Below are 20,560 nucleotides of genomic sequence, written 5' to 3'. Positions count from 1 at the left end.
CTATTGACAAATGAAGATTTGGTGGTCATTTGGAATGTGATTGATTATTTGTATAATATGGATGAATTGGCATATTGTGTGTGATCCATTTAAGGTGGTCAAAGTGTCTCTAGGGCTAATGACATTTAGCATTGTGAGTTGGACACCTTTGTATGTGTTTGGAGATGAAAACGAACCATTTTGAGTTTTGGTATCCATCTTTTTAATGGATGATCATTTGAGTGTGAGACTAGTGCCATTAGCTAGAGAGCTTGAAGAGCTTCGTATGGATGCTTGAACCGCTTAAATCGAACGTCGAATGGCAAAACGATGCGCTTTAGAAGTTCAAAGAGCTGTCATGATAGCAATCTACTGTCATGACAGTAGGTGAGCATCGCGGCGTAACTACCATGTGCCACGACACAAGTGGCCTTCAAGGGACTTATTCCTCTATGCCATCTGCCGTGGTAGGTGTGGCTTGTGCCGTGGTGGACAAGCCAGATATTTTGGAAAAATGGCTTATTTCCTCCTATTTTGAAGTGATTTGATTTTCACGCTTCCATATTTGTTCTTAATTAATTTTGAACAATGGTTTAAGCTCAAACAATAATAATTTAAAAGGGTTTTCTTGGGATCCCATTATTTTAAACTAATTATCTTTTAAACCTTTAGGTTGTAATAACCTTTGCTTGGGGTTTTATCTAATCCTAGTTATCACAATGGCGTGTATGAGTATTGTCCTGGTAATGTTAAAGCAGACATTACAGAGACATTGAACTAGATAAGAGTAATGGATGATGCCCTCGTTGATGCTTTCATGACTTAATATAATGAGGGTCGTAAAGTTAATAGCACTTTTACAAATACAGCTTATGATAACATATGTAAATATTTGAGTGTTTTATTCGGTAAATAAATTGACAAGGAAAAGGTGAAGATTCGATAGAAGATTTTAAAGAAAAACTTTTCAGATGTAAATGACATTTTCAAAAGTTTGAGTGGGTTTTTTTAAGAACCTAACAACTTAAGTATGGGATGTTGAACCTAAAGTTTGGGAGGCATGAGTTGATGTTAATTTCCTACATATGCATTGATTATATTATTATTTAAATCTATGATGTTGAGTATGTTATTCCTACATTTTCCTAAAGCTTAGCTTCTTAAAAAAATCGAACTCAAGAAATTTTTAAATTTTTGTTTAAGCATTTGGATGCTTGTTGAATATTCAATTAATTATTTTAGAAGAATGATGATGGCCTGAATTGTAGGCCATTCAAGCCATGCTTTGTGGGCTAATTTTTAAAGAAGTTATAATATGATTCTGGAGATAACTAACACACATATCTCTTTCTTCTTTTATAATTTAAAACTGGTCAATTCATGACTATACTTGTTTAATGGTAGAGTGTGCATTTGCAATTGTGAACTGCTTTTTATTTGATTTACAGAGGGTAGAGTAGCTGGTAGATGAGAAAATGGGTGTGTTGCTAGAGAAAAATCTCTTAAGGGTTGGTATTAGGCAGTTAAATTCTTAAATTAAGAGTATGAAGGATTTTATTTCTTGATAGTATTTTAGGCTTGTTAGTGTTTTAAAGTGATTAAATTGCTCGATTCTCTATATATTCCAATTACTTTGTGGCAAAAGTTGCACAATGTCAGTAGGCTGACATTGGTTATAAATATGTTGTTACTTTAAATATGTTGTTGTTTTTGTTGTTGTAAATATACTATTTCACTTGTTTTCCAAGCTAAACCTAAAGCAACACTGTGGAGAACTACTTTTTCAAACCATGAAAAAATGATGATATTATATGGACAGAGCTAGTAGAGATAAAGGGGAAGATAGCATTTGAGTAGAGAAAGAGATGTCATTCTCAAGAAGTCATTGAAACTGTTAATGATATTAACAGCCTTGTCTTACAAAACAGAGCTACAATTAATATTGTTGGTACTTTTGTTGAGCTTGATGGACAAAATAACTAACCAGGATAAGAAAATTCACTTGACCATGAGAGCTCACCCACTATTAACAGTGCTTGTAGCAAGAGGACAAAGAGGGTGATTAAGGAGAAGGATACTAATGTGAATGAGTTAACAGGAGTAGTGTTAGTTGTGGCTGAGCCAATTCAACAAGGAAATGTGGTCATAGGACAAAGTTTCAAGAAGGTGCCACAATTGTCAAGTGAAGAACTTTGGAAAATGCTTGAAGAATGTGAGTGTGATGTTGCAAAATTACTCGACATATATTGGTTTCTTATGACTGAAAATGATAGGCTTAGGGCAGCAATTCAATGTCCAGCTTCAATACGGAAGGAAGTGATAACGAGGATGTTCTACAGTTCTAATTAAATGATGATTTTTATTGATAATTTTTGTATATTTTGTTAGCTAGATGCTCAAAATATGATTCTTGAGCATTATTAATGACTTTTGAATATTTTGTTAGATACTCAACATGTAGCTCTTGAGCCAAGAATGATGACAACTATTGATCTTAGTATTCATGTAACAAAACTAATATTAATATTGGTATTTCAATTTCCTTAGTAGGCAGCCTCTTTTTCTGAAAATTATTTTGCTGATTGAAAATGGAGACAACTTCTTTTTCCAGTCTCGCATAATAATGCTAACAAATTGTGCATCCTAGTTTTCCAGGTTTTCAAGTAGATGTTCAAAGTGGGGAATGGCTTATAGGATACCCTATATCTGGGACACGGTCCTAAGGAGAGGTGCTTATTTGTGTCCTTCCGGTATTTTAATGGATATTAGGATGATTTTTTTTATCAAAGAATTAAATTTTTAATGTGTGATTCTTTGATAGAGGAGAAGGAATTTATTATTAATGGCCAACACATATAATTCTTTTTTATAAATTTTTTTACCCAAGATGTTAATTTTTTTACATAATTATCAATGAAAGTGTCAATTATTTGGGGAAAAGAAGTAAAAATAAGTTAAAAAAATTATAAGATTAGGGTGCTTTTAAAAAAATTATACAATTTGAGTTTAGATGTAAAATCAATTTGTATGATAAAAAGCTAAAAAAAATTAAAATCTTTTGCATAAGGGTATAATGGTAACTTAATTATCCCCTCCCCTCCCTTCCCCTCTAACAAAACTAAACAAAGTAACTGAAAACCCTCTCCTCACCTCCCCTTGAACCAAACACATCTTTATGATAGTTTTATAGATGACATTATACAAACTAATAGGACATAAGTCACAAAGGGTCTTTGCTTTATTCTTTTTAGGAATAAGTAGGATGAAAGCATTATTTATCGTATGTATATCCTGTGGATTCTGGAACAGACGTTTCACATAAGAGATCACAATACCTTCTGCATGCTCCCGTTGACTTTGATAAAAGAGAGTACCAAACCCATCTGGTCCTGGAGATTTCAATGCACCCATACTCTTGACTGCATCCGAGTTCATCATCATCCACGTCTCGGCTAAAATGAGTAAGAGTGACCTTGTCAACCAAAGGAAAATTGATTCGAGAATTAAGCTTGGCTCTAGAGGCAATCTCTTTAGAAAACATATTAGAGAAATACCCCGTGGCTAAAGCTTTAATTTCATCTCTATCAAAAAATTAAACCCAATCTGCATCACTATCCTCCTTGCGAATGGCCCCAATTCTATTAAACTTTCTTCTTCCACTCGCCACATTATGAAAATAACGAGTGTTTTTATCTCCAAAAAGGGCCCAATTACCCTTAGCTTTTTGTGCACAGATAAGATTCTCTTGCAACATAATTTCCTCTACTTCAGTCCACAGATCGGCTTGGAGCTTTTGAAATATGGTTATTTCCCCTTTGATGGATAGACCCTCGAGATTCCTTCAAGACGTTTAAGAATTTTCTTTTTGCGAGTACTATTGTGCCCAAAGACCTCCTTGTTCCATCTTGAATAGGATACTGCAAAATTGTTCAGTTTGTTCTGTCCATGAGATCGACGTCTTCCAATTCTCTCTCACCAATATCTCAAATTTCTCATGCAAAACCCGTGCAGCGACAAATCTAAACGGTCTATTAAGCTGAATGAAAAATTCTCAATCCACTCTATATTTGCCAATACCCTGTCGATTATGCTTTCAGTCTCTCCTCTATGCCACGTGAATTTGGGACCCACAAAACCAACGTCATTCATTTGATTGTCACAAACCCACTCTTCATTCAAAGACCTTATCTATCCCTGTACCTTTAAGAGCTACCGTATTTCTTTCATTTAACAAAAGTGTTTGCATTAAAATCACCTGCAACACCCCAATTCCCATCAATCTCATTCTTTAAGCCACTTAAATCTCTCCATAGAACCCATCGATTATTGGCATTAGGGCTTGCATAGACCAACGTCATCCACCAAACTTCATGTTGAAGATTTTCAACTCTTAGATGAATGAATTGAAAGTGGCATTCGTTGACGCGGACTTTTAAATTACTAGCATTCCAAAGGCACCAAATTTCACCTCCAAAGCCAGCAGCGTCCACAATCTCCCTACTGTCAAAGCCCAACTTACGTGCAGTCCTTTGATCATTAATACCACTACTACGAGCCAGCATAAAAGCTTTTTTAAAATCCTGAATAATTTGCAGGAACAGTTCAGAACCTATACTTTGCTAGTTGAAATTTTTTAACGAGGCATGTAAATAATAGATATCTAAGAAAGAGTGTTTTGAATATTAAAAGTTTATAGTTGGCCATTATCTACCCTCAAGCCCTTCATCTTTTTTCAAATAAATCTCACTATTATACGATTCATGACATTTATTTTCCACTCACGTTCACGGTCCTTATTATCCACCATTTGTTATTGATATGTAAGGCTATATATGCCTATAAGGCATACCATTTGTAATTAGATATTCTATAAGATAAGAAATTGTTTCTATTATATTGTTTCTATTACTCTATCACCTCAATTTCTCTATTCCCATTATTTTACAAGAAATTAAAAGACATCTTTTGTTAAGGATAGGTGGAAAGTAGTTATACAAAATAGAATATTATGTAAAGGCTATGCATGTGTTTTAAGACAAATTTTCCTATCTAATGCTTACGACTCAAGAATATAGATGATGACGTCATTCTTGACTTTTTTTTTTATGAAAAAAAACGTATTTAGAGGCAGTTAATGTATCCACGTAGTTATTCTCCACTCAATGCTATGATAATAAGTAGGAACATTTTTTTCTTTTTTTAAAGTAGGGAGCAAAGAAAGGAATTAAGAAATTAAAGGAATGGTGAATAGGAAAAGAAGGAATTGATCTCTCAGCTCCATCTTCTAGCTTTCACCATATATAGTGCCAAACTTATCTTTGTTTAAATGATATATTCTTCTTTTTCTTTTATGCCTCAACTTTGAAAACAATTACAAGTGGTTTATTCATTCTGTTATCCCTTTTATGTTGTGAGTGACATGCCTCGATTCCAATTAAGTTTTGGTAAAACTTTTTAAGAAATATCTTTATTATATTCAAAATTAAGTTAAATTTTTTTATAAATATATAGAAATTAACTTATTTTTATGATTCTCAAAGTTTTTTTTTAATTGAAGGCATCAAACCATAATTCTCCAAAGTATGAGTGGTGATATCAAAAGACATAAAAACTAGTATCTTATTTTTATGTTCCTTAAAAAAATTTTATTTTTTCAATTCTTGATTCTTATTATTATTTAAAAATATAAAATCTTAAAAAAATGAGACGAAGTAGTTAAAATTCAGAGGTTAAAAAAATATTGTAATAGTTTTTAAAACTTTGATTCTTTAGTATGAAAATTTAAATAAAAAATATTATTTTCAATTGAATTACATGAATATTTACGAAAAAAATAGAGGACATCACAATTTCAATATAAATATACAAAGTTAAATAATTAAATAAACCCTTAGCAAAATCGATAATTCAATGTGTTGCGAAACTATATTAGGACTAAATCACTAAATGTTTAATTTTCCAAGTCCGTTTAATTTTTATCTTCTTCTTTTCGGCTAAGGCCCCACCCAAAAAAAGTTTAATTTTCTATAAACTAAAAAACGAAAAAGAAAAAGAATAATCTATCTCAGGAGGTTAATAAATAGTCCGGTCACTATCATTGCAATTGGCGGAGAATGGACGTTCTTGATTAAAATAGCGTATTGTTTGTCACCTTCTGTAAATTTGTTGTTTTAAGTTCCACAAGCACCAGCTTTAATTCCATTATAGCTGTACGCGATGTATTTTTTTTTTCCCTTTCAAGTCGTGTTAAAAAAATAAATAAATAGATAAACTTCAGTGGTGTTTTATTCAAACAGGCTGAAGAAGTTCGGTTGATCTTATAGTTTTGAGTTCAAATTTCAAAATTTATAATTAAGTTAAACAAATATGTCAAAAGCCTTCTCAAGATACCCTTGAACTAATAGTTGGTAATAACAGTCTCACACAGCTAATGGCGGAGCTACATACATGTGATGGGAGGCAAATACACCCCTCACATGGAGAAAATTACATAAATAGCATATAAAATTACAATCTTACACTCTTGGTTTTAAAATTTTGAACCTTTTAGGCTTAATAAAAAATATTCGGATTCAAAATTTTTTTAAATAAATGATATTTTAACTTATATTCCATGAATTTAAATAAAAAAATTATACCTATTAGATATATTATTAAAAAAATGGATCAAGAGCTGTTTGTTTTGTAATAAAATTTAAGTACAACAAATTAAAGTCATCCTCTTAGGCAATAGTTTTCTTTCCTTTTTCCTTTTTATTCAATTAAACTCTATATCAACTTTTTGAACACATCTTTTTGCCCAAATAAATTCTTAGTATATTTTTTTTCCAAATAAAATATGCATAATTTTATTTATGTTATTATATTTTTTTGTCTAATGTAATTATTTTTTAAAATATTATAATATTTTTTAATTTTTAATTTTTAAATTGACTTGTCACACAACTCCTTGACTCTGGATTCTAGCTCTGCCATTGCATACAGCCGAAGTTCATATTAGTCTAGGCGAGATGTGGTATTACTCAATTTTAGGATACCGAGCAATGGAATAAATAAATAAATAAATCAACAATCACGAATATTTGAGTGAGCCGTTGAATATGGAATGATCCCCCCACCCCGGGGAAAACAGCAATTCTCCATTAATTTTTCCAACACATGTAGGAATTATAATGAAACTTGCACAAGAAGAAAACAAAAGAAAAGATGCTTCTATTTTCAAATTCATTTCAGACAACTAACATAAAGGCGCGTGTCTGTCTTTATATATATGGGAACCCAAATTCATTTCTAGCCAAGTTTGTTTTTCTTCTCCAAAAACAGTTTTAAGAGGAGCAGGGAAAATATGGAGCACAGCCAAGTTTTGCTGTCAGCATTGAGCATAGGGCTTGGTGTAGGAGCAGGGCTTGGATTAAGTTCAAGGCTTGAATGGAATGTTAGCTCAAGTGAAGAGCTTTGGAACGAGCAGGTTGAGCAAGAGCTTCTCAGAAATGTGATTGACGGCCAGGAATGCAAGGAAACTTTTCAAGACTTTCCTTATTACTTAAGGTGATATTAATTTTATTAATTTGTCACTTTTCAATTCATGATATATGTGAAATAATGTTATGATAAAAGTACATGCCCCATGGAGATTTTTTTGAAAGCAATGGTATTTATTATTTTCAAATATATAATATGGCTTTGGGTAATGTACAGAACTGTCAAAAAAATTTCTTTAAAACTTTCTAGTATTCTTAAATCAACAATGATATATGAGAACTTGTTAACTTTATAAAAGAGACTAACCTTCTTCAATTTGTTAAGTTTGATCCTTATTATCACTAAACAGTCAATGTTAAGCTATTTTAACAAATTGAAAAATGTCAATCTCTTTTATAAAATTAATTGATACCCATACATAGTTGTTTATTTAAAGATACCAAAAGCTCATTAAAAAAAATTATGGATATTTTTGTACTTTAACCTCATTGTTTTATCACAGATATTGTAGTTGTTAATTCTATTTATACTAATACTAACATGGATATGGTGTTGTTTTCTCCTCTAGAGGAATTTGATACAGTTGACTAGATTAATGGCTAGATTCTTGATCTGCTTTCAAATCATATGTAAATAGGAGTTATTATATATCATCACACTTATAACATGAGCCAAAAAGAGCAACTTGATAACATAATTCTTATTCCACTATTTTGACAGTAAAACAACGCGGGAGTTATTGATGAATGCTGCATTTGTTCATCTAAAACAACTTCATTTCTCTAGACACATCCAAAACCTTCCACCAGCAAGTAGGGAAATTATACTTTCTGGACCTGAAGGTATTTTATTTGGTTCTTATCATAAGGTACCTTCTAAAAAGAAAAAAAAATATATATATATATAGTCCTTATTATAAGTCAATATGTTTGTTATTTAATGTCTAATTTAATTTGTCTTTGGCTCCCACAATGAAGTGTTCCTCTATTGTTTTTCCTTCATACTCAGTTTCCCATTCCTCTACCTTACTAATTTATGATAACAATGCATGGTTTCAAAAATGGGCAAAGTGGCAAATATTTTCATTTTCAAACAAAGTTAATGATATAAGGGTTAAGATGTAAAAATACTCAAAAATATTTCCTCCAAGAACTTATGACATCCTTAAATTAACAATGATGGATGAGTACATATTAAATTTATAAAGGGAGCTATCCTTCGCCAATCCGGTAAGTTCTATCATTATTTTAATGGATTGAAGAAGGTTGGCCCCTTTTATAAAGTCAATGGCACCCACATATTATTTTTTATTTAAGGATACCTGAAGTTTATGGAGAAAAAAAAATTACAAGGTACTTTTTCACCTTAACTCATTATTTAACCATCTTTCCTTGTTTTGATGAGATGTTTATAGCGTATAGATGTCTTGTAATTAATAAGGACTAGGTTGTTTGGGGTTTTCATGCATGTTAGACTCAAATTAACTTTCTTCACAAATGTTGAAGAACTTTACATGCAAACAATTGCCAAGGCTTTAGCCCATCACTTCCAATCAAAGTTGCTGCTGCTAGATATTTTTGACTTCACCTTGAAGGTGATAAATTACTTTCACATTTCAATTTCATTTGTTTAAAGCTAAATAAGCAAATATTTGTGCCTGACCTATATTTCATTATATTTATAGATAAAGAGAAAATATGGATGTGCAAGAAAAAGAAAAGAACCAGTAAGTTTTCTGCTCGCATTTCCCATGTATTTGTTTGTTTCTTTGGTGATTTTCCTTAACTGGTTTGCTTTATTTACAGTCTTTTAAAAGGTCCTTGTCTGATGTGGCTTCCAGAGATTGCACAGTTTGTTTGGTTTCTTTTTAACTAGCAAAACAGAAGGTAATTGAATTCCATTTTACATATATTGAATGAATGCAATTTCAACATTTTTAATAAGACTTATTTAACTATAATTAATTCAGGTCTTTATGATTTTTCTCAATTTTAAATTTATTTCGTGTATTCTATTTTGTTTTAGTCAAATCTTTATAATTTGAATTATTAGATATGTTAGTCCTGAATGTTAAAATTACGAGTGAATTATTCAAAATAGAAATACTTTTAAATTTTATAGAAATTTTGATTTAATACATTTGGCCAAAAAAATGATTTAATATAACGTTAACATTTTTATTAAATTTTTTATGAAAATTTTATATGTCAAAAATTATTTAGAAAATTTAACATAATTATATTTTATAAATTTTGAGACAAAAAAAATTACTTAATTAGTTCTAAAGTTATATAATTTTTCAATAAAAATATAAGCTTTTAATTCCATTTTTTAAAAGGAAAAATTCAAAGATTTTAACTTGTAGGGATTAACAAATCTAACAAATTAAACTATAAGAATTGAATTAAAACAAAATGAATTATAAAGACCTAACTCAAAATTGAGAAAAACATCTGAAAATTAATTTTTCCTGAACTATGTATGATTGATAGAGCATTTAGTAGTCATGTAGTATTTGAATTTGAATATGCATAAAATTCAAATTTGTGATTTGCTCATTGCCTTGAATTTCCATTGTCAGCTCCCTTTGAGAACAAAAGCAACATGTGCATTGATGAAAATCTCTTCATCAAGTTGCTTTATAAGGTGATGTCATCTTGGCTTCTTTATCCAACTCTAATTTGTTCTTTATTTGGGAATTACAATAATTGGCAAGGCTTTCCGTAAACCGTATATGACAAGAAAGATTAACATCATTAATTCTTGTAGGTCCTGGTTTCTGTCTCAGAAAAAAGTTCCATCATATTGTACATCAAGAATGTTCATATGTTCCTCCAATCAGAACAATTATATAATTTGTTTCGTGAAACTATAAAGAAACTTTCAGGGCCAATTTTGATACTTGGTTCCCAAGTCATTGATGTTGGCAATGGAATACAATATGAGTGTTTACAACATTACATTTCTGAAGATGATAAAAGGCTCGCTGCATTATTCCCTTACAAGATTAGGATCAAATATCCAAAAGATAAGAATAACCTTCAAAATTTGAAAACTCAACTAGTGGAAAACAAGAAAACAATTCAGTCTCAAGATAACCAAAATCACATTGCTAAAGTATTGGCAAAAAATGATGTTGAATGTAAAGACTTGAATTTAATCAGCTATAAGGAAACTGAGATACTAAGCAAACATATTGAAGAGATCGTTGTATCTGCAATATCTCACTACTTGATGAATACCAAGGATCCAGAATATGTGAACGGAAAGCTTGTAATATCCTATGAAAGGTAAGAATTTGGTCCAATTGTTTTCAATATTTGTTTACAGAAAATTTTTCTATCACTGATGATCTTTGGAATTCACAGTTTATGCCACGGTTTGGATGTATTCTGCAAAAGTGGAAGTGTCAAGGGTACTAAAAAGCAAGAGGCTGATAGAAAGGAAGTATGTTTACATTCACTTTCATTATCAATCAACACAAGGAAAAATTGTGGATAATGATCAAATGAGTAAAAGTAGTTTTGAAGGTTCTTTTAAGATTCTAAAATCTGTAATCAAATTTCAAGAGATGTTCAAGGATGTGCATTTGATGACTCTTGAAGATTGGCTGTAGATCAGCAATGCACCTTCAACAACCTTCAATGCTTGGTCTTTCCTCCCAAATTTTCCCTAAATACAATGGGGCTTTGTTTGTTCAGAATGCAACAAGCCAAGAAAAAGTGTTTAACTAATGTTTATACTTTGACTTCCTCATGCTATTTCATTGTCTTATATTCCTTCTGGTCCAAAATATGAACATCTTGTATAATAATTCTCATACCAATAAAATCCTTATTCTCATGAAATTAAAGTATATATTACCTTCTTTTTCTTTTATACCCTTTGTTTCAATTTATGATGAGTGAGAAGTCATAAATTTACAAATACGAGAGTCTAGGTTAATAAATACAAGGGTTGAAATAGGGGAAAAATTTACAAATACTAAATTTCATATATTTTGAGCCAAGATTGGTTAGGAGAAAATGCATATATTTTTTACTAGAAAGAGAGTATTACCTCAACTTCATTTTGTGTTGGCCAGGATGTTTGTTCGGATAATGAGTATGAAGAGAACATAAGATCAGAGCTTATACCTGCAAAAGAGATAGGAGTTACATTCTCAGATATTGGTGCATTAGATGAAATTAAGGAATCACTCCAAGAGCTTATCATGCTTCCCCTTAGAAGACCAGACCTCTTCAAAGGTGGACTTCTTAAGCCATGCCAAGGTATATTGTTGTTTGGACCTCCAGGTACTGGAAAAACAATGCTTGCAAAGGCAATTGCAAATGAAGCAGGAGCAAGTTTCATCAATGTATCAATGTCTACAATAACATCAATGTGGTTTGGAGAAGCTGAGAAGAATGTCCGAGCTTTATTTTCACTAGCTTTAAAGGTTTCTCCAACTATTATTTTCATTGATGAGGTTGATAGCTTGCTTGGGCAACGATCAAGATGTCTAGAACATGAGGTTACAAGGAGGATTAAGAATGAATTCATGACACATTGGGATGGTTTATTAACAAAACAAGATGAGCGAATTCTAGTTCTTGCTGCAACTAACAGGCCATTTGACCTTGATGATGCAATTATAAGACGGTTTCAGAGAAGGTATGAATCTCTTCATAGTTGTTGTTATCATCCAAATTGGATTCTTTTTAATTTTTTGTTCCTAAGATCAAGTCCAAAACTCATGCATGACTTTTATTAGGAGTTAAGTACTCTAAGAAAACAAAACGATGAGTTTTCTTGAAGCTAAATTTTTAGGGCTAAGGTCTCTAATGTGCCTTTTTCCAATACTCTTAGTAACACCCCAACTTTCCAAGTTTTTTTTTCCTTAAGATCATTGGCTTTTCTTCATAAAATAAGAGACATTTTAAAATCTTAAAGTCTCAAAATGGTGAAGTTTTTGTATTTTTTACACACAGCATGCTAGTGGCTCCCTTTGTGGACATATATTACTTTAGTTACTTTCTATAGTTTTCCCACCCTTCAAGTAAAACTTCTATGAATTTTTTTATCTATGTATATCCAATTTGTTTCTTGCATAGATAATTAAGTCTTGGTTTCAATTCTGCATTAGTGAGTAGGAACTATTCAAACCTCTCTAAATTAAAGCATCTCTAGGAAATTTTTTTTTTCTCTTAACATTGTCAAATAATTTAATTTTTAAATACACATTGTGATGACTTTTTTCTTGATACTTTTGTAACTTTCAATGTTGAGCAGAATCATGGTTGGTCTTCCATCAGTTGGGGCAAGGGAGATTATCTTGAAGACTCTGCTAGCTAAGGAAAATATTGAAAATTTAGACTTTACAAAGCTCGCACTCATGACAGAGGGATATACTGGAAGTGATATCAAGGTTTTTCCCCCCTTTCTTTTTAAATTGTGATTCTTTTTTTTTTTGGGTAAAAGATTGTGATTCTATTTTTTGACTTATAACCTATGGTCACCATCTCTTGACACTAAATTTCTTTAAAAATAGAATTTGTGCACTACTGCTGCTTATCGGCCTGTTAGGGAGCTAATAAAGCAGGAGAGATTGAAGAATATGGTAATGTTACTAATCAAACGTGACAAAGTTGACTTGTTCCATCATGTTAATGTTCCCTCTCAATTTTTTTTTTTTGGCTAGAATGTTCCTTATCAATTTAATCACTGTCTTTTAGCTGACTGGCATAAACTTTTTACTTATTTAAGGAAAAAAATAAAAAAGAGGCTGAAGGCCAAGGCTCAAAATCTGCTTCAAGTACCAAAGAGGATAAAGAAGAGCCTGTAATTTCTTTGACTTGTGACATCATCTCACTGTGCCTTCTCGATTTAAGAACCATTATATTTTAGCTGACTAGCATAAATTTTATCTTAATTTAGGAAAAGAATAAGAAAGAGGCTGGAGAACAAAGCTCAAAAGCTACTTCAAGTACCAAAACGGATCAAGAAGATCATGTAATTTCCTTGACTTGTGACATCATCTCAATGTGCCTTCTCGACTTAATAACCATTGTCTTTTAGTTGACTAGCATAAATTTTATTTAATTTAGGGAAAGAATAAGAAAGAGATTGAAGAACAACGCTCAGAAGCTGCTTCAATTGCTAACGAGGATAAAGTGGAGCCAAAAATTACCTTGAGGCCTATAAACATGGAAGACATGATTTTGGCTAAGAACCAGGTAGGGTTAACTTAAAACACTTTACAATTTACATAAATGACTTGTTTTTCTTGATTTAGCCTATAATTTTTGTTCTTTCTCTTGTACCATTATGGAAAATATTTATTATAAATGGATATTTACATGGATGATATGGGGATTGATTATTTTACTTTAGCATCTACATGAAAGCCTAATAACCTATTTTGATTCAGGTTCCTGCAAGTTTTGATGCTGATGGAGAAATATTGCGTGAGCTGAAGCATTGGAATAAGCTATATGGAGAACGAGGTTTACAGTTGTAATGATACTATGTAAATGTATTTTAGTTAATTTCCTTGTTTAATATCATCAAATTTTTTATTAAGCAGAACATTGTGATTTCGAGCCTATGCTTGGAGGGCTATTATAAGACACTCACTATTTGAGACTCAATAATGAAAGGTATTAGGTTACTTCATATGATTGTTTGGACATTTATTATTTAGCTTGGTCTTGTTGGAATTTAGATTTTAGAGTAGAAAACATAGCAAAACAAAAAAAAAAATGGATGAGGCCATTGGGCTTGGTTAAATTTCTTCACTTTAACATTTAAAGTACCTACTAAAAATCACGTTGTGTCAATATCTATTACAGTGTTTTATTTTAATTAAACAATTATATTTTCCTTGTCTGTGTTAGTTCAAAGTCGACTATTCAAAGCTTGGGGAAGAGATAATAAAGAACTTGTTCTTAATTGTCAATTGGCTAGCATGTGTTATCCTACTCTCATCATTGAGCAATCTATTGATAGTCTGCTGTTTGGGGTTGGGATCCCCTGTGTCCAGACCTTAGAGCCAATCATTTTCCTAATGTTATAGGTCCATTTTAAATTACTAAAGGCTGTTAATATTGGAAATGGATGCAGTTATGAGTACAATTGAGCATTAGAGACACTCAATCCTCAATACTTTGATCTGATATTCTTGTGGGAAATTTCTAAATAACGACATATAAATTATACTTCTATTGAATGGAGACATCATTGATTGTCACCTATGAAAATAATATCTTCACCTTTAATAGTATATATCCCCACAAACAGTTTGATTGTTCTCAACCTCATACACTAGAAGAAAACTTGACAGCTCGCTAAATAGACTCTCCTTTAAAGGTCTAAGAGCATAAGAATACCCTTCATACTTCATTAGTTTGCTTCTGATCAGATTATTGGCTTCTAAAAGCACAGGTCTTTCAGTGCACATTTCCACCATAGTATGCTTGTTATTATCTAAAGAAATTCATGCTTCATGAATTTTATAGGCCACTGAGTTAAAAATCGTCTCATTTTGATGTCTAAATCATTGTTAAGGGTCTGAGCTACTATGGCTTCGTCACATTTTTGGGTCATGTCCTCTTCTATTCCGCTAGGGGTGATTGTAATTGGGCTATACGAACTGCCAACTTCATTGTTAAGGCCCAACTTCTTTTTCTTAGACAACAAGTTCCCTATTTTTCACGTTTCACCTTAGGCTTTTAAGTTTAATATTCTCTAGTCTTATTTAAAGGATATAGAGAATATTTATTTTAGTTCTATTTATATGCATATTAATAATTACTATGTTTATCTTTATCATTTTGTTCCTATTAAATGTTAGAAAGATTTTTATATGTTAAGAGTGTTTTGTTTTTAAAACATGCATATTTAATAAGAATAAAATTAAAAACTCATTAAATTTTTAGATAGAGTTAATAAAATATGAGATTTGTTTTTGGTTTTGATGAAAATAATGAAAGTTGCTTATTAATAGAATTAGAGGAGTACCTTTTATCAAAAAAAGAATTAGAGGGGTACCTCATTACTAGTTAGCCCACTAGCCTCCTCTTTATGACTTTACCTTTATCATTCGGCTGCACATGCTTACTCAATTCATTCATAGTGCTCTTACTAGAATTTGTCCTCTTCTTTCTCAGATTATTGGATGCATGTGGAGTAGTTTAGATTTAGTAATTTGGGCTAAGCTTGACAAGCTAGCCTTAAACTCGCCTAAAAAAAGTTAAGGTCGAGCTTGATTATATAGTTTTTAGTTGGTTCGCATTGGTTGATTGTTCTGTTTTTTTTTCAACCTTCATTGCCTTAGGAGCCTCTATTGCAATTACAAATTTAGGGGGCCAGTAAGGGTGGACCCCTATACTCTAACTTTTTTTAATGTAAAAATCATTGTTAGTTCCTCACATTTAGATAAAACTTCAGTTATAACCCCTCTTATTCAGACAAAATTTCAATTATGCCCCCCATGTGATGAATTCTAGATTTGTCCCTGCTCTGTTACATCTTTATATCTCAATGCACAACTTATCTGTCATCGAGTTCTTTGCATTGGTGCTTTGTATGCCTCTATCTCTCACACCCAAAACAAATCATAAGACCCTAAAAAACAACCCTATAGAACTTCCCATCCACTACTTTAATTTGAGGGATAAGAGGTTGCCCTAAATCAATAAGAACTATCATTCTTCCTCTTTCTCTAGCCTTAGCATCATATTAATAATCTAATCTAACAATTTTCTAATGACTCTCATGTTGGACACAGTTGTTGTTGCCGAATCAAAGGAGATAGACCATAGTTGTATTGTTAAATAGATGCCAAAGATCATCCACGGCCCCTTCATTTGAACTTTCATATAATCCTCCTGAGCTGTAAACGTGGCCAGGAAATAACCCTCTTCTATTTACCAATTCAAAGGACCCATATAGCTATACCATCCATACTCAATGAAGCTTTGAGAGTAAATCACCATATATGATGAATTTACCTAGTGGCTTTGATCACTATCGGCTTTTTTTTCCATAGCCTAGATAAAGAGTGCACAAATGCGTTCAGAAAAATCAATCATAGGTATAATCTCATCCTTACCAACAGTATAATCCTTATTAAATATCTTAATCTCTCCCTTATAGTCCTTGGTTTCAACTGTTAAGCAGCTTATTTTTATAAGAGACACTAGCAATAACCTTCCCTCAAAGGCATTGCAGCATTCATAATAGCATGTTCATAATCTAAATGATCGGGAATCCTATCCCAAATGCGAACTGTCTTGGTAGATCGGAGACTATCATCTCTTCCAGCTAGAATAGATACTATTTTTTGTCATAACTATAATATGCATATATGTGTGAATAATGTTTAGTTTTAGCATGGGAAGGAGAGAAAAGAAAAATAACTTTGGGAGTATATAAATAATAATTTTTTTATTAGTATATAACATAACATAATATAACATAACATAGCATATATATATATATATATCAAATAATAGTTCATGCATTATAAATAGAATAAATTATTAATATAATATATATCAAATATTTATAAGATTTAAAATTTTAAATTTGTTCCATATTAAATTAAATTTGATAAAAAATAATTTTATAATAAAATATTTTTAAATACAAAAAGTTGTATTAAATTAAATATTTATCATATTAATAATTGAAAATAACATATAATATGTGTTTTTAGTAATATATTGATTTACATGTGTGCATAGGGTTAAATTTTGTATGTGTGTGTGTGTGTGATTTATTATATACTACTAAACAATTTGTGTCCAACTAACAAAAATGTAAATACTAAAACATCAAGGAGCATGAGGTTATAGGTTCGAGCTTGGAGATGTCACATGTAAAAATAAACTATGACATGGCGATAACATGACATGAGTGCCCAATAGTTGGTGACATGGCACTGAATAGCAATGGAGCCTCGAGGTGATTTGGCAAGTGTGAGTTGGCAGTAATGTGATAATAGATGCCTATAAAGTGATGATGTGGTGGTAGGGTCCAACAATTTAATTTGCATTATTTGGTAGAGATGGATTTAAAGATTACAATATTTCATCTCTATCATTTTATTTAATTTTTATTGCAATAGATTTTTCATTAAGATTAGATACAACAATTTTTTTAATGATAGAATAAATCTATCTCTACTCAAAGATAGATTGAAAAACTTGTCTCTAATTATTTAGTAACACTCCTTTTTGAGATATCATGACATTTGTCTATAAATTTATCTCTATGTGTTTAGAGAAGGATTTTTCACTAGCTAAATATAGATTTTTGGTCCATCGAAATTACTAGCGGGTTGGGAATTTGAATGAACCTATTTTAGGTTGAACAAGAACTAGAAAACCATAAACAAGAGATTTCCCAATTTATGATCCTCTGCATGATATGAAAAATAATACTCTGCCATGTAGATTAGATTGATATGAAGATGGTAGTTGGGAGGAGTTTGGAGAACATTAAATAATGAGAATTAGTGCATATAACAATGCCAATTACCCATATTTTCTATCATTTTACAACCCATTTTCTCCATAAATTGAAACTTTTGTCCTTGGGTAGTTGTTTGAGGTCTATTTCTATCATATATGATCTATTTGTGTATGATGGTTGTATTGTTTTGCCATTGTTGCATGGTGCATATTTTCCTCTTCTATATTCTATAGCTATCTTCAACAATCTTCCTTTTCATCTTCAAAATATTAAAGAATGGAGGATGAGAAAAAGCATCTACACTTGGCTATAATGTTCCTCCACCATTCTTCATGAATCTTCAAATTTATTTAACACCTAATATTCAAGAGTCTTTAAAGGGTCTTCTAAAGACTCTTGAAGTTTAGGCATTGAAGAAATTCAAAGATACATTGTAATGACTTAAAAAATTAAATTATATAATTATTATAATATATATATATATAACATAAAAGCAAGGTAATTGGATCTTTTATTATATTAAATATAAAATATAAATTTTTATACTAATGGTGCAACGAAGAGCATTTGATAGCAAGTGGAATGTATTTAGACTATTATTTTAATGATTGATGTTTTAATCAAGATAAAGCAAAAAGGAAAGTTCTAATATTCTGTAATAATTATTACTTTACCAAAACACCACTCTTCCATATCTTTGAGCATGGGTTTTTTGGTCATTTAAATTCCCATTGGATATTTTCATCATGATCGAGGAAGGAAAGGGAGGAAATGCTCTGTAATATTCTGGAATTCTTTGCGCCAGAAAGGGTGCAAGCATTGGGATTTTGTTCTCATTATCGGTTTTGGGTGCTTGCCGGTTTGCCTTGGCTCATCTTCAAGTGTTTGCTATTCTAAATCATCAAATCATCCATCACTTTCCTCCTTTGTTCAGCGTTGCTGGGGGTTCTCTTCTTCATCATCCTTTACTCTACATTGCTGAAGTTTATTCTTCCTTATCCATTCATGTAGCTATACGTGCATCGAGATTTCTCCTCTTCCCTTATTTTTCACCATGAACCTCTTCTCTCCTCCTCTGTTCGAGCTGCTGTGGCTTAGAGTATCAAGTTTTTCCTCTTCTCCTTTTAGTTTTGATGCATCATATCTCTGTTTTTTTTTTTTTTTGCATTCTAGCATGGAATTCTGACATTCCTCTCCTTTTACTTCTCTATCATGTTGTTTTTGCTGAGATGAGGAACCATGATTTCTTCCTTTCCTTGAAAAATCTGTGTGTGTGAGTATAAGATGTGATGGGGTTGAAGTTGCAATTCTTCTCTTGAACTTCTGCTGCTGTTCGTGACTTTTGAGGGAGGAAAAAAAAGAGAATTTAAGCTGAAATTTTATATGCTGAAAGCATAACTATGATATGTATGGATTAGAATTTTTGAGTGAAATTAGTTTTGTTTAGATTGGTTAATATTGAAGAATTGGTTAGGATGAGATTTGGATAAAAGAACTTGGAGATGAAATTTGTAAATTGGTGCCTATAAAATGTTTGATAAAATGCTTATTAGGGGGAGTTACTTGATTGTGAATCTCCTAGAAGAAAAAAAAATTCATTAAATTTCTTGTAAGACATAAATGGGTTGGATGTTATTATTTTATTGAATTGAGTTTGGTATTGAATAGAAATTTAAATATAAATATAATGTAGTTAGTTAAATTCTTTGAAGTTATGCTACTGTTAAGAAATTGTTAGACAAGACATTTGAATGTTAAAAAAAAAAAAACTTTATGAAGGGATTTGAAATTAATGTACATTTGGTGTTTCAATAAAAAGTTTGTGTTACGTAATTTATAGACATGGAAGACACTTATTTTCTACAATAAAAGAGTTGGGATTTGAGATTTTTTTTAGAAAGGTAATTGGTTGGTGAATCAAAAGTCAAATTGTTGTTTATATATATATATATATATATGTATATATGTATGTATTCATCTTTGGAATATTTGTGAAGTGTTTAAGGCGATGTTTGAGAAGGTTTGAAGTTAAGATTTTTATCTTTTATTTAAATTTTTTTTAGTAGAGATTTTGAATGATAAAGCATATGAGAGAAAATGACAATGATATTAATTGGATAGTAGGAACTCAGAGATCAAGCATTCACACAAGAGTGCCAATTAGGAGTAAATTTTATGTTTGAGAATATGACAGGTAAGTGGATAGCGTCCCAACTAATTTATCAATTAATTTTCTTACCGAAATTTATTTTGTTACATTGATTATTTTAATAATAATTATATTGATTGGTGGATACTTTGTCAATTAAATTTCTTCATTTTTAAGTTTCAAGATGGTGGTGAAAAATGATTCGTCATAGCATATGAATGTTTTACTCCTTATGAGATATCCTTTCAAGATTAATAAATGTCCTTTTCATTAGCATTGGCAATTTTTGATTATTCAATAAATGCAAGCATGAGCATTGGATATGAAATTTAGTTCTGGCAAGTTTTAATGCTTAAAAGTATTCATGCAAGTTTAATTTTGAGAATGAGAATTGTATCTTAAAAGTGATGATTTTCTCGCATGTTTGAAAATGGTTTTAAAAAGGGACTTTATACAAAACATTGGTTACTAATGGCAGTTCTGTTAACCCTTGAC

General features: G+C 31.1%; 1 protein-coding gene across 1 annotated transcript; it reads left to right on the top strand.

Moving 5' to 3' along the window:
* Positions 1–7,307: 7,307 nt before the first annotated feature.
* Positions 7,308–14,099, top strand: LOC129286651 (uncharacterized). Its single transcript, XM_054922627.1, is given in 17 exon segments — positions 7,308–7,527; positions 8,182–8,303; positions 8,967–9,055; positions 9,146–9,187; positions 9,267–9,290; positions 9,293–9,347; positions 10,043–10,107; positions 10,231–10,751; positions 10,830–10,908; positions 11,546–12,114; positions 12,733–12,868; positions 12,992–13,060; positions 13,207–13,281; positions 13,378–13,452; positions 13,548–13,676; positions 13,871–13,946; positions 14,027–14,099. Coding segments are annotated over 17 exon segments (2,370 nt in total). The 5' UTR covers positions 7,308–7,324; the 3' UTR covers positions 14,068–14,099.
* The last annotated feature ends 6,461 nt before the right edge of the window (positions 14,100–20,560 follow it).

The sequence above is a fragment of the Prosopis cineraria genome, unplaced genomic scaffold (assembly GCF_029017545.1).
Source record: "Prosopis cineraria cultivar Desert tree isolate PC_DT_omini unplaced genomic scaffold, ASM2901754v1 PC11, whole genome shotgun sequence".
In the NCBI taxonomy this organism is placed as follows: domain Eukaryota; kingdom Viridiplantae; phylum Streptophyta; class Magnoliopsida; order Fabales; family Fabaceae; genus Prosopis; species Prosopis cineraria.
The sequence above is the reverse complement of the archived record's forward strand: the minus strand, read 5'-3'. Positions and strand labels throughout refer to the sequence as shown.